This window comes from Calidris pugnax, unplaced genomic scaffold (genome assembly GCF_001431845.1).
Source record: "Calidris pugnax isolate Ruff unplaced genomic scaffold, ASM143184v1 scaffold141, whole genome shotgun sequence".
Classification (NCBI taxonomy): domain Eukaryota; kingdom Metazoa; phylum Chordata; class Aves; order Charadriiformes; family Scolopacidae; genus Calidris; species Calidris pugnax.
The window spans coordinates 386348-401110 of NW_015090902.1; the positions used below are offsets into that span (position 1 = coordinate 386348).

Below are 14763 nucleotides of genomic sequence, written 5' to 3' on the forward strand. Positions count from 1 at the left end.
AACTTTCCTTACTCTGTAAGAGTAGGCCCTGAATGCACAACACTGCCTGACAGTTAAAAATCTAGAATATGGGACTGTTTCAGTATTCTTCCACAGAATGGAAATTGTCTTTGTTTGAACATTTTCTGGTTTCTTTTTTGATGAATTTGTTAAGGGCATCGTCCAAATGTTTCCTTAACACTGGCAGGCTTGAGGCATCTCTAGGAAGCCTGTTGCAGTGTTTGACCACCTTCTCAGAAAAGAAATGTTTCCTGATGTACAGTCAAAACCTCCTCTGGCACAGCTTTGAACTAATGCCACACATCCTGTCACTGGATACCAAGGAGAAGAGATCAGCATCTCCTGCTCCACTTCTTCTCTTCAAGAAGCTGTAGAGAGTGATGAAGTCTTCCCTTAACTTCCTCTTCTCCAGACTAGACAAGCTCAAAAGTCCTTAGCTGCTCCTCATAGGACATTTCTTCCAGCCCTTTCAGGAGCTTTGTTGCCCTCCTCTGGCTTTATTCAAGGACCCTCACATCCCTCTTAAATTTTGGGGCCCAGAACTGCACACAGTGTTCAAGGTGAGGCCAAACAAATGCCAAATCACCACTTTTGACTCACTGGCTACACTGTGATGGACCCCAGGATGCAGTTTGCCCTTTTGGTTGCCAGGGCACATAAACCATGGGATTTCCATAGTTATGTATTTAATGAGATATTTCTGACCCCTTCCATCTCAGAACATTTTAGATTAGAAAAAGAATGAAAAAAAACTACTCTCTGCTATCAAGAGAAAGGGATACCCCCTGAAGATAATTCATCCTGCTTAAGTGCTGACCACAATCAGTGCTAACAAACTGGACTCATTTGTCTCTCTAGTACAGTGTTTTCTATGTAGGGATTGCAAATCTGCTGTAACCACACTGGCGAAAGAAATTATGAAATCTCTTGGGCAAAAATACTGTCTTCCCATAGTCTACATGTATATACAGCAACAGGATACAAAAATGACTTGATTCCTCTCATCTGGACCTGGTTTATTTTAATACCAAAGTTCTGCTTTCATAAAAGGCTCACAATACTTCCTTGCCCAGACAAAAAGAGCATGGGACAGAAGTACATGCGGTCTAAAAACTTTTCATCTCACTTTCTTCCCTGCACTTGGTTGTACAGCTGTCATAATGCTACCAGACAAAAAGGGTATAACTATTGCAGGTTCTTCCTGCAATATCCTATTCCTAGTGCTGTAACACAAAATCCTATCACCTTTCAAAGACTAGGATTTTGATCTATTCAGACAAAAGTTTAATTCTTAATCTTTTATTAATAAGAAGAAGGTTAGGGTCACTGACTAGTGTTCTCCGCGAGACAAAACATTTTAGAAAATGGTTGCTGGAATTTGAAACCACAGTTTTAACTGGACTTTTCAGCATGAAAGGTGATTCAAAGTGTCAGTGAGTCAATAGTTAAATCATTCCCACAAATCTACTGTCATGAATTATATGAGGGACAGTCTCATGGATTTAATCACAATAATCATCAGATGCAGTGTGTCTTTTCCACATGATCTTCTAATGTATTTCTCTTTGCTGTAAAATATTTCAGGGTATTGCCATTTAATTTTCAAACTATATTATCTAATGTTTGTTGTCTGACAATAATAAAGTGGATTTTTTCCCCCTTGAAAGAAAATGGGAATGCAACCCAAGGGATTTTTAGTCAGGAAGAAAATAATTTCGGTCAGGACTTTTGGTAGCTTGAGATGTTGCTTGTTTGTTGTTATTTTTTGTCTCACCTCGAGTGAGGACAAGTGAAGATGAAAAGAAAAACACTGTCTTCAAAGCCAAACCTGAGATGTCACTAACACTAGTCACTGGTATCGTTTTTAAGCCTTTGGACTTCACACAGGTGAATCATTTAATTGTGTATTAAATCTTAGAGTGCTGTTGATCTGTCTGGTTATCCTCTCAACACTAAAACACAAGTTTTTGCCTCACGTGTCAATTTTATCTCCATTAGTGTAGCTTTTTGTGTTAAGAAACATTCAACCAATGTTTTTTCAGGGCATAGATGTTCCAATGCCATTTAATCTGCTGCACTATTGAATTTAAAGCTTCCAGTGAGTCACTGATAAAAATAGAGGGGAAATGTGTTTCCAGTTAATGTACATCTCTCAATGTCCTCTTATGAAAGTCCTTTGTCATTCTGAGCACCTCCCAAACATCTGAAAATCTACCTTATTGATCAAACAGTATCTAAGGCTTTTAATAAAATTATTCTTGTCCCCTTCGAGTCTTAAGAGGACAATCCATAGATTTGATTGTAGCCAAAGACTTGGGCTTTGGGGGCTTTTCTACATTTTTCAGTGCCAGGGGATCAGCAGATACAGCTCTTTGAGTGAAGGTGGGGGATCAGATATTGTAGCACGGACCTGATACTGAAGTGATGCAGAGGAAAGAGTTTAAGAGAAGATTTGTCTGACTAGGCCACAAACATTAATGCTGGATACTTTATTTCATTATGAGTACCTTTGAAATTAGATATATTTGAACTAGAACTGTAGCTGTTTAAGCCCATGTACTTCCTCTACGCTGATTAGACTTTGGCATCTTTACATCATCAACAAATCTGCATCATGTTTTCTTTCCCTATGGCCACTACATTTCTCTTCTGTTGTCTTTTCCTAGGTGAAACTAAGCAAGCAAGAGGGGTAGAAGGAAAAGAAGATTAAAAAAAAAAATAGATACACCAATTTTACAGAGGATCTGCTATAGAATAGGTTTGACAGGTTTGTTCAGCAACTCTAGCTTAAATGTAAAGATCTGGGAGAGAAATCTGCTACCAAGTTCACCTTTGATGTGAATTCAGCCTACTTTTATGATTAAGAGATCTTGAGATAAAGGTGACAGTTTCATATGTCATTTTTCAGTCATTAGTCTTCTTAAAATAACAGAGTGTAGCTGAAAAAGTGAAAATTACTAAACTTTGATCGATTTGCCTTCTTTAGTCCCATTTACCATTTGCAGTTTCGTTGTGCCTCTTTAGCTTCTTTTCATTCTGGTGTCATCAAGAGTTGTGTGTGTATATACACACAGATCCATGCATGAGTGTGTGTACATATATAAACATACACACACAAGACATTCTGAAGGTACTATCTTACTATAACTATTATATACCAGTCGGCCAGTCATTTTGGTTTTAGGCTACTTTATGATGCAAATGATGATGATGATGATGATACAAATGGAATTCCTCTAGTCCAACCTAGACATTTTAATGCTAGCTATGTAAGTCTGATATTACCCCACAGGTTCTTTTATAGTCAGCAAAGAGAAATAAGATCTAGCAAAGCAATTCAACTCACCTTAAGACAGACACCGGGGACAGAGCAGATGAGTAGCCATGGAAGATAAAGGGAACTAAGGCTGCCCAGCAGAGATACAGGAATCTAACTTTTACACATCAAAACTTAGCTGTTATGAAACCCAGTCTCCACTACTCACTTTTTCTGCTTACCTCCCTGTCTCTGGAATATGGAAACAGAAACTGCTTGAGAGATCCTGCTCTCTCTAAATGTCAATGGGGTCAGCCCATCCTGCCTTCAGGTTACTGAAAGCCCAGTTTCACTGCCCATAGAGATCGTGATCAAACCCAAAGGGTCTGCTGCCCGTAACGCCCTCTGCCTGGCTGCTCCACATGTTCCTCTCCTGATACCATGCTGTTCTGTCTTTTCCCATTCTGCCCCCTGAGGAGTGAGCCTGAGGTCACACAGTAACTCAATGGAGACAGACTTATAGTCCTATCAGAGCTGATTTTATAACTAAGAAACCTTCAAATGACAGAAAATAACTAGGAATTTCAAGTTGCAGAACAAGGGAAGCCAGTCAATGCATTTACAATCCTTATGATACAAAGGCCAATTAGGCAGTTTACATGTGCATTTCTATTTCTGTACAAATAGTTCTTGCAAGCTTCACCAAAATTTATTGCCATTTTATGACTCCATCACCTTTTATGTTGTACAATTCATGGGCAGTTTAAGGTATTCTCAAAAATGTTTCTGAGAGATTACAAATATCAATTCAATATGGTCATTCATTATTACGGCTGCCTTTTAGAAATATTGAATATATCTGACAGAAGTTGTTATAAATAAAAAATCAGACTACAATAAACATCAAGCCACACAAAATGGCATTTTTTATCCTGTGTGTCAACATGTCAGCTCCTTTTTCTCTCTCCAGGAACCTCAGCTAAGCAGAATGCAAATAATCATCAATATTTTTATTTGAAGTCCGACTTTAATGAGATTCTTTTAGCTTCACTTCCTCATGTCCTTCTTCAGTATATCAGACCACTTGGTTTTTCTCCTACTCACTGTTTTGCACTGACCATTCAGCACAATCCTTTGAAGGGAGCTGCTGGTCTCAGTCAAGGTGGTCAGCTTTTTGCTCCTGAGTGTTTCCTTGCCTAAGGCTTACTAATTTTACCTTGCACAGCCTAGCTGTTTGCGTTTAAATCAGTATCCATTGCAGCACATTAATAGCCCTCCTCCTCCTCTATCCTTCATCGGCCATCATTTTGTCCCCCTGTGCCATTCTGACTTAGTTACTCAGCCAGCAGTTTCCCCAGTCTTAGGCATTTCCATGTCCTTTACAAGGATATCTTCACTAAGATCACAAAACACAAAATGCACTTTATTTCACAACTTTACTTTCTTGAACTACATGCTGAAGATTACTCTTGAGTAATCTTCCTAGCACAGGCCTGAATCATGACTTATTCGATATTCTAGATCACCTACAAAATATTTGTTTGAGACTTTCCAGTGATTTCTCACTTAGTGATTTAATAAATTCATCCTTGTATATTCTCTCCATGTCAAAGAATGAAGCCCCGTGTTGTGTTCTGTAATTCCAGTGGATGGGTTGTTATACTTGTCATCTTAATGTAACAGCACTGGTCTACTTTTGAGGGGAAATCCACTAGTGTATGATAAACACTCTTCTGCAGCAGTTTCGGTCCTGTGTATGTATTCCTTATGCATCCCAAATAAAATAAAGTCTGTCTGGGCTGAAGAGAGCCCAGACTGTTGTGCCAGTAAGCTGTGCTTGTTAATTAGGAGGCCACTGGCAATTTTTATGTTTCCATTTGCATTCTGCTTGGTGGCATGTTTGGAGGAAAATGTGTCAGCTTTGTTGACAGCTTGATGTGTGCATGGAATATTTGTGAATACTCAGCGAAACATTTAATTCTATAACCCAGTCTATTTGAAATTTTAGAGCAAATGTTAGAGTAGATTGAAAGCTGATGGTTCTATACCTCTTTCCAGTGCTTTCTACAATTCTCAAAAATGAAACAACAGCAGTCTTATGTTGGGAGCTCAAAGTGCGTCACCTCTAACAGTGAAACCTTTGGGTTCCAAACTGGTCATTGAAATTTTACTACATTCTTGACTGGCAGAGGAAAAGGGTAAAAGAAGATGCTTTACTCACCCAATGAGTTTGACTGAATGAGTTTTCCATTTAGATCCTGCTTTCTGGGAGTGTCTATAGATTCCCTCTTTGTAAAGGAAAAAATCTTCATACACCTTCATTATAGCTAAAAAACAATAGGCAAAATCAGCACAGGAAGTAAATATTGCTTCTATTCTTGTTTGCTCCTTGCATTTTACAAGTGAGATCTTTGTTGTGTGTTGGACAGCATAAGTGTACTTTGTAACTACACTAAATTCACTAATTGCCCCGAAGTTCCCTACTGTGAGTGAACCAAGGGAAATATTCCAACAAAGTTCTAAGTTCTCTTGTCAAGTTCGTTGGCTTTCCCTGTTATGGAAACTCCCAATCACAGACTTCTTCCAATACAATAAGAAGAAATATTGTCTAATGTAGGCTTATATGAGTTTTCTCAGTTCCAGCGAAGTCCAATTCAATAAAACAAATCTCCTCAAGGTTCATGCATAAAATCCTTAGTTCTGACAAGCACCTGCATATTCAAGAAAAGTATTTAACAGACATTGTATATCCTGTGGTGTATGGTGAAATGATATGTATCTCTTTTTCTGAAACTCAGATAGCATTCATTAAGTACACATCAGTCTTCTTATGGAAAACTAGATTATCTGTATATATGTTCATCCTGACTTACAGCTAAAATTCTGGGGAAAAAAATCCTTTGTGTTCATAAAAATGTAATGTCAAAGAGAATGAAGATTACAATTTCCATTTTAAGTCTATTCATTATTTCCTAGGGATATCATTCACTGTTTTTTTAAGAAAAATGCTTTTTATTTCTTTTCCGTATTTATTCTGCCACCTTACTACCATTTGCTTTGCTGTATGGTGGGCTACCAGATCCAGAGAAATTAAAGTATTTTCCAGGTCCACATTACTTCTAAACTCCAGAGAACCTGAAGCTTAACTCCAACTTACTTTTAGCTTATGATTTTAACAATCTTAGATGCCACACAGCTTGGAACACGAGAAATAGTGAAATCCAGTGTCCTAAAGTCTTGAATCTTGGACATCCCATAAAGTTCAAATTTCATGTGGTTGGAGCATTTATAACATATGTGCCTGGTATAGATCTGCTGTATCCAGTAAACTGAGCTCATGCTGCAGTTTTTTCTGTCTGGCACACTTTCAAATTTCTTTTTCCTACCTGAATATTTTCATAAACTTGAAGGAAATTAACTACCTTTACAACCTCTTGGCCTCTATCATACTTGGCTGTAAACAGAAAACAGTCACAAATTTTAGAAAATGAAGGAGAACAACTCAAAACATGGTCAATTTTAGCCAGGAAACCTGGCTAAAATATACTTTGCTAATGAGGTTGCCCACATAAAAAACGTGTGCTGAGAGCAATATACAGGGAATAAGCAGCCAGGATGCTACCCAGGTGGCAAATCTTGGGGAGAGCTATATCAGTTAAATCAGAAAAAAAAGAAGTTAAATTATTTTAATGAATAATATTAAAGCTTCTGCTGAGCTGCCTGCAGAATCAGACCTCACACATATTGACAGCAGAGGACCTAGTGGGAAATAGCACAAACTTGATTCTTGGTTTCTAGCTGCAAGCTCAGGACTCTATTAGAGCTCTCTGCAAAGGTTTCCCCCCACCCCTCCGCCCCCAAGCTCACCAGTGTATAAAGCTGGAGATTAACTCCTCTGAATGTCCCTGTGCCACTATGTAAAACACCAGTTGTTGAGGCTTCTGAGCGGCAGAGGAGCATGTGGAAGGAGAAATTTAAAGCGGTACAAAGGGACAGAAAGAGGGAAGACTCCCACTGGCCTTAGTCCAGCTGAGGGTCCCAGAGGGTAAGTGAAGGGGACGACTCATGCAAAAAATTACTGTAGAGGCTTCCCTGGATTTTGTTTTAAAACCTTGGCCAAAGGGAGACAAAGAAATAAGAGTGGGTGCAAGGACTGCAAAATTGACTTCTCCCATGGGAAGTCTGAGGTTAGAAGATCTCATCTGTTGTCAGGCTGAGACAGGAGTTCACATCGTTCTTTGAAATCAAGGTCTCTGTGTTCAGTTTCAGAAAACAATTTATTCTTTATCAGCAACTCTGAATCAAACACATATTCTTGGCTCTGTGAAGAAACATCATACCTAAGTTATTTCCACTGAAATTCAATAGAAGATTTTGAATTGTGTTTCCAGAATAGCTTTAGTCTATGTGAGAGAACTTTTTCCGTGATTACACATTATATCTAAATTGTGTGTGTGTGTGTAGATATGCATATATTTGTGTATATATGTTAATTTATATATTTATGTATATGTATAACTATCTGTATAAACCTGACAATCAGGACCTAAATAATGGTACAATCTTTGGAGTTAAGTGGCCTGGTTACATGAAGTGTAGAGTGGGCAGAGAGATGTTAATTCAAAAGCAAGCACTGAGATATTTTAATTTATTCAGTGATTTTATCCTGATATGAACTGTGACTTGGACAGGATGAGATGATCACAGTCCACCAGCCAACTTTGTTCCCTCCCAAGTAGAAGAGACTTTGCATTTTCCAAAATGAACAGATTAATTATAAATGAATCAGAAAAGATAGAAATTTTCATAAGGTTTACTGTAGCTCATGCATGAACTACCTCAGTCATGCTGAGCTCAGATCTATGCATATAAATGCAGCAGATTATAAGATTCATTCCTTTGCATAAATATCTTAAAAAGGAATTTGTGTCACTAAGACACATGAAGGTAACAAAAACCTAAAAGCAGTTGTGACAAAAGCAATTTAAGCGTAGCACTGGACATTAACGTAACCTAGTGCTTTCTCCACATCTTTTTCTTGTGTTAGCAAATTAAATGTTCCTCTTTTTTTGCCCCAGATTATGAGACCTGAAATTATAAGCTTTGTAGGGTCAAAACTTTGATGTATTGCCAAAGTGTCAGCTTCTCTTTTGATTGAGACTGACTAATGTGACAGAAAGGATTTTTTTCCTACTTCAGCACTATAACTGTCAGAGTATTTCCTAAAACCCATTTTGGAAAAAAAAAAATAATAAATGGGCAATATTAGAGCGTCCATTTGAAAGTTTTCAAAGTGTCAATGATTCTTTTCATTGAGACTGACTCATGTGACAGAAAGGATTTTTTTTCCTACTTCAACACTATAACTATCAGAGTATTTCCTAAAATCCATTTTGGGAAAAAAAAAAAGATAAATGGGCAATATTAGAGTGTCCATTTGAAAGTTTTCAAAGTGTCAATGAAACTTCATTATGCTTATTTGAAAACGGATTTTTTAAAAAAACAGTGTTTCATCATTTGACCTGAAAGTGCTAATTGCTCAGTTCCGTACCATATAAAACAATGATGTATGTCAGAGAGAAATTGTCATTCAAACATGAAAACTGTAAACCAGAAAGTTTTCAATTACATTCCTACACCCACTATTTCACAATTGTCAGAAAGAAAAATAAATATTGACTTTGAATATGCCCAAAAATCCAAGTACATTGATCATCAAACAGGATGACTTCCTACATCATGATCTTGAAAGGATCTTGACTGTTTTCCAGCTATGAAACATTACTTATTGTATTAGATAAGACTGGCCATAAGCGCTTTGTAAGTTCTTGAGGAATGACAAGTGAATGAATAATGGAGAAATCTCCTTCAGTAGCTGAAGAGCATCTGCAGGGTGTATTGAAAAAAATAAAGTACAGTACAGTATTAAAATTAGAATTTTGCCCTGATTGCATTTGCAGTACGGGAAGATAGAAGAGAGAACCAGTGACAAATTAGTGGGTTGTAACTATGACTCATTTAAAAATCCCATTATAGCAAAAAGAAAAAAAGGAATGTGATTTCATTCAGTGGTATACACTCTCAGTTATACACTCGTCTTTAGATCTTGATGTTTCCACATACAACATTACCTTAACCTGACACAAAGTTTTTCTCTGAAAAAAGCATTTACATTTCAAAAAACTGTATGAATTATTGAGTCATTAAAACCTAACAAATGGCTGAATATGGATTATTTTATGTGGAAGAGTTAGTGCTGACAGACTAATCCAGAAAACTGTGTATACACGGATTATGAATGCAATATTAGAGAGAGGTCTGAAATTTTATCTTGAGGATCCTAATTTTTTTCATTTTCTTAAAGCCAGTGGAAATGACTGTGTTCACTTTTAGATGAAGTGCAGCATGGGAAAGAATAATTTCCTTGAGCAAACAAACTTGGGCAGAACAAAAAATTCTAATAATATTGATCTTGTTGAGTCTGAGCATCAGATTAATTTCAACTGCCCACATAAAGAGCTTTAAAAAGTAATTTTAACTCCATGATGCACTGAAGTGAATTAAATCCAATAATCAAGACCATTTCAATAATAAATTGGAGTTTATGATAACTCACTATATAATTGGGGGCAGTAGAAACGCAGAAGTCCCCTGAAGTAAAACACTTTGGTTTTGCATCAGCCACCCATCCAAGAGGGGTGGACATCCTGCACTATGACCTTTCCCCATTATATCAAACACCACATCCCTCAACCTCTCCAGTTACAGTGGCCTGGGGTGTGAGCAGGAACCTGCATTTTCAGGTGCTGCTAGCAGCATCCATGACTGCAACAGACAGTACTGATGTTAAACAACTTTTTTGCAGTCCCTCAGTCCCTGCTGAAATCTCTATTTCTTGAAGAGGTCAGGGATCTTCACTTCACGGTTCAGCAGAAAAATTCAAACCTGATAGCCTTCTACAACCAACAACAGCATTTGGGCTCTGAAAAGGGAAATTCTGGGAGTATTCCAGCACTGAATGATGTGCTGGAAGGCCCATATACTGCAGTGTTGCCTTCAGAGGAAAGCAATCTTGGTGGACTGGCTTCAGCCAGTGGGGGAATTGATCCCAGCCTTAGAAAGCAGAGCTTTGTTAGCATTTAACTCCTCCTGCACAGCCCTAAATTCCTTTTTCATCAATGAGCAAAGAACTTTCATGGGAAAAAGGCACACTTCCAGTACACAGATTTTGTGCAAGTTTTCAACAAATGCAGCTCAAGGTCATTTTACAGAGCTGCCTTTGGAGACACTACTTGTCCACCAAACATCCCTGGATGAACCAGTGCATATGTCTGTTTTATTCACCATGGAATGCAATTTCTGTTTTCTAATATTTTGATCCCAGGACATTGCATTCTTCAATTATTTCAAAAATAATATTATCATCTTCCAAACTTACCATACCTTGCACTGGTCCTTTTTCCATGATTTCTTTCATTATATCAGTTTCCTAAGGGGAGTTGATAGCAGCAGGAGAGAGGGCAAGGGAAGATAAAACAGTCTATTAAATAAAATTAAAACTCATACTAATTTATCATTGCGTACATATATATATATGGTATAAATGTACCACTGTACTTGTATTTCTGCTCGAGAATATTTGGTTTACCAAATGAGCAAAACTCAGAAACGTGTTTAAGAAACATTTATTCACAGTTATGAAAGCATACTTACTTTTCTATCTCTAATTTCTCTAGAGCCACAAAGCAGCAGCTTTGAAGAAATGATGTAATATTGAGAAACTAGAAAGAATTTAAACTATTATGAAAATACACAGGCAATATAAAGGAAAATTCACAACTCTAGTCTTCAAGTAAAGTGGACATAGTTCCATATACCAGATAATTTTCAAGCCCCAAAGGAGAAAAACAAGTGAGACAATGATTGAACAGCAAGAACTTACTTTTGAGGAGACTCTGTAGTGAGAGGCACACCGGTATAACCGATTGGATTCTTCTAAAGCATTGGGACATGGCCCATTTGTGTAGTTTTTTCCAATTTCACTTGACACATAACAGTGATTTTCACCTGACGGCTGCAAGTGATCATTCCAAAATGATGGATAACAAGCATAGGATACAACCCTGTTCAGACGTCAAAAATAAAAAAAAAAGAAAAGAAAAAGTTGATAAGACGTTTTCTTAAACATTTTTGCAGTTTTATTTCAAGTTTTTAACTATTTTACAACTGTCATATTTCAAGTAAATTTACAGAGTTCCTCATTCTTCAGAAGTGTCAGTGTCTCATATGTTCAACTGCAAGGCATTTGCTTCATTCATGTGCATGATGTTTATGATTAAGTTTCAGTGGCAGAGGTCCTCTCCACACCCTTCTCCGAAGAGGGGTAGGGTAGAAAATGTATTTCAGCAGTTGTCATCTGCTACATTCATCTCATTAATAATACATGAAATTTCACACTGAATAAGCTTAATAAATTACCAGTGCTGTCACCAGGGTCCATTTAGCAAAAATGGCTTGCAAAATGGGTATATTTGCAACAGAAATATTTTAAGGGAAATAAATAATTTTCTAGTTTTATCTACATTTTCTACAGGAATGCTCATGAAAAGCTACAAGTATTTTTACTTCTTTTAGCTAAAAAGTCTCTGACCTTCCTTTTTTCTGACAATATCAAAGGAACATTTTTGTGAAGGCTTGTTGGGATAAAAAGTCATATATTCATTTTTTAAAGGATTGCATACCAATAATTGGTGTCCTTTTGGTACATGAATAAATGTGGTGCTTCTTCTCAAGAGAGGTATGACTCCTAGTGATTAATATCAATCGCTTAATTGATACTAACAACAAACTTCTCGAGTGTACCTCCTTAAAAGAGGAGGTACCTCTACTACTAGAGGAGGAACCTCTACTACTAGAAATACGCGGGATATAAGTTCAAGTCAGAACAGACGCAGAAAATGTTAAGCACTGAGCTTTCAGTAAGTTAATGAATAATCAAACCATAAAGCAGTACTAGGGGAGCCATTTGGACAAGGGCTGGTGACTGAGTTCCTCCACCTCAACTCACAAGAGGAAGGAAAAATAGTAAATTATCTGGAGTGATGTTGGCAGGAGGGACTTCCCTCAGGTGCAACACTGATGAAATATATGACATAGAACAGGTGAGGCTGGGTATCAGAGAGGGGGGACTTACTGCAGTTTTGCAATTTTGCTAGTTTACAGGCTATTCCTTCCTTAATGGAAAGATAAGGTTTGTGCCTGGAAATGAATGAGGACCAAAGGACAAAGACAAACTTTGTGACTTATAAACACATGGCTTCCAGGGTGCACAAAAGTCATCAGGCTCAGGCCACAGGGCTCCTTCCGTCAGTTCCTGGTTATTGACAGCAAAGAGCCTCTCAGGGAAACCAAAATGACAGATTGTGCCACAATATCACAGGTGTATGTGTCTGGTCTCTACAGCTTGTGAAAACATTCTGGCTGTTTCTTAGAAAAGCATTTATCTCAAAATGTTTTCTAATGTTAAATTTTTCCTGGTACTTATTATAAATTTGCATTAAAGCTTTCAATTTCAAGTTTTTAGAGTTTATCTACAGGAAATATGACTCGTTTTTAACTCTTTTAAATTAAATTCTATATCCTTCGAAGATGTTAATTTAAAAATATTAAGTCCAGTAATCATTTGGCAGTTACTATTCTAAAAAAGATTTCAAAACCACAAAAAGCCATTTATGAAAAGAATCATGGGGAAAATATGCAATAGCAAATATATGAATTGCTTTTTTTTTTTTTTTAATGAAACAAAGATAAAACTTTGAATAACAAAGAAAATTTAATCTATCTGACATGTTTCAGGTTAACCTGAAGGCATTTAACACTGATGTTATCAGAGGAGTGATTGTGGAGTGATAACCCACCTGAGACTTAAACCTGTGCTAATTTTGGCTTTGAAAATCTCCAAAGTGCTAGATCAAATGGGCTTTGAAGCACAGGTTAAGAGCCCTCACTGCATCCAAGAATGGAGAGTGGCAATGAAAATAAGAGGTGGTTTCAAGAAAAGGTAAGGAAGCTTTTTAACTCTTTACCTTGGCAATACATCAAATGAACTGCTGTTTCACACGGTAAATTTGTTTCTTTCAAGTAGCTTATTGTTCAGCCATTTTGACTGTTTGACTAACTGAACATCCTTTTTACTTCAGTAAAGTGAAGGAAACAAAGCATATATTTAAAATGTGCTCACTGACAATCTGAAATACTCAAATAAAGGCACACTGAGTGTTCCACCTGCTATTTTATCCTTTTTATGAGATATTGGGACCTCCTAGTTTTCTACACTATACTGCTAGATGTTTCCAAAACAATATATGCTTTTCTGTGGTAATGCCATGGAGGCCTATGAGAACGTTTATTTTAAAGAGCATAATTAAATAGTTCACTGAAGCAGAATATTTTTAAATAGGCAGCCCTATAAAAAGGATATGTATTTAAGTAGCTTACCGATTATACTGAACTTTATGAATCTGAAGAACTGAAAACTGTATTTCCATGCAATGTGGAGGATAATTATGTTTGCCTGCATATAGTTAGTTGTTAGGATTTTTACAAGATGAGCGCATGTATGCTTCAGCTACTTTGAATAAGACATGACATTTTCCCATTAACATTTGGTGGTAGAAAAATTGATCCTGAGGAGAATGTCTTTTTGTTTACCAATTTGTTTTTGCCGATGACACCAAACTTGGTGGTACTGTCGCCACACTGGAGGGAAGGGAAGCCATCCAGAGGGACCTGGACAGGCTTGAGAGGTGGGCTCGTGCAAATCGCATGAAGTTTAACCAAGCCAAGTGCAGGGTCCTGCACCTGGGACGTGGCAATCCCAGGCACAAATACAGGCTGTGTGGAGAATGGCTGGAGAGCAGCCCTGAGGAGAAGGACTGCTTCTCGTGGATGAGAAGCTTGACCCGAGCTGGCAGTGTGCACTGGCAGCCCAGAAACCCAACCCCAGCCTGGGCTGCATCAAGAGAAGCGTGGCCAGCAGGGCCAGGGAGGTGATTCTACCCCTCTGCTCTGGTGAGACCCCACCTGGAGTCCTGTGTCCAGCTCTGGAGTTCTTAACACAGGAAGGACATGGACCTGTTAGAACAGGTCCAGCGCAGGGCCACGAAGATGATCAGAGGGATGGAGCACCTCTCCTATGAAGATAGTCTGAGAGAGCTGGGGTAGTTCAGCCTGGAGAAGAGAAGGCTCTGGGGAGACCTTATATGGGCCTTTCAATATCTGAAGGGAGCTACAGGAGAGCTGGGGAGGGACTCTTTGTCAGGGAGTGCAGTGACAGGACAAGGGGTAATGGTTTTAAATTGGAAGAGGGGAGATTTAGATTAGATACCTGGAAGAAATTCTTTCCTGTGAGGGTGGTGAGGCACTGGAACATGTTGCCCAGAGAAGCTGTGGCTGCCCCATCCCTGGAGGGGTTCAAGGCCAGGCTGGATGGAGCTTTGAGCAACCTG

At 38.0% G+C, this 14763-nt stretch overlaps 1 protein-coding gene across 2 annotated transcripts in view; it reads right to left on the reverse strand.

Moving 5' to 3' along the window:
• Positions 1–14763, reverse strand: part of TINAG (tubulointerstitial nephritis antigen) — a 55442-nt gene that overhangs the window by 8793 nt on the left and 31886 nt on the right. For both annotated transcript variants that reach the window (XM_014948942.1, XM_014948941.1), the window contains 3 exons: positions 11199–11379; positions 10700–10745; positions 5478–5583 (listed from right to left, as the gene is read on the reverse strand). In XM_014948942.1, the coding sequence (XP_014804428.1) occupies positions 5478–5583; positions 10700–10745; positions 11199–11379 (333 nt within the window). The remainder of the gene's footprint in view (positions 1–5477; positions 5584–10699; positions 10746–11198; positions 11380–14763) is intronic.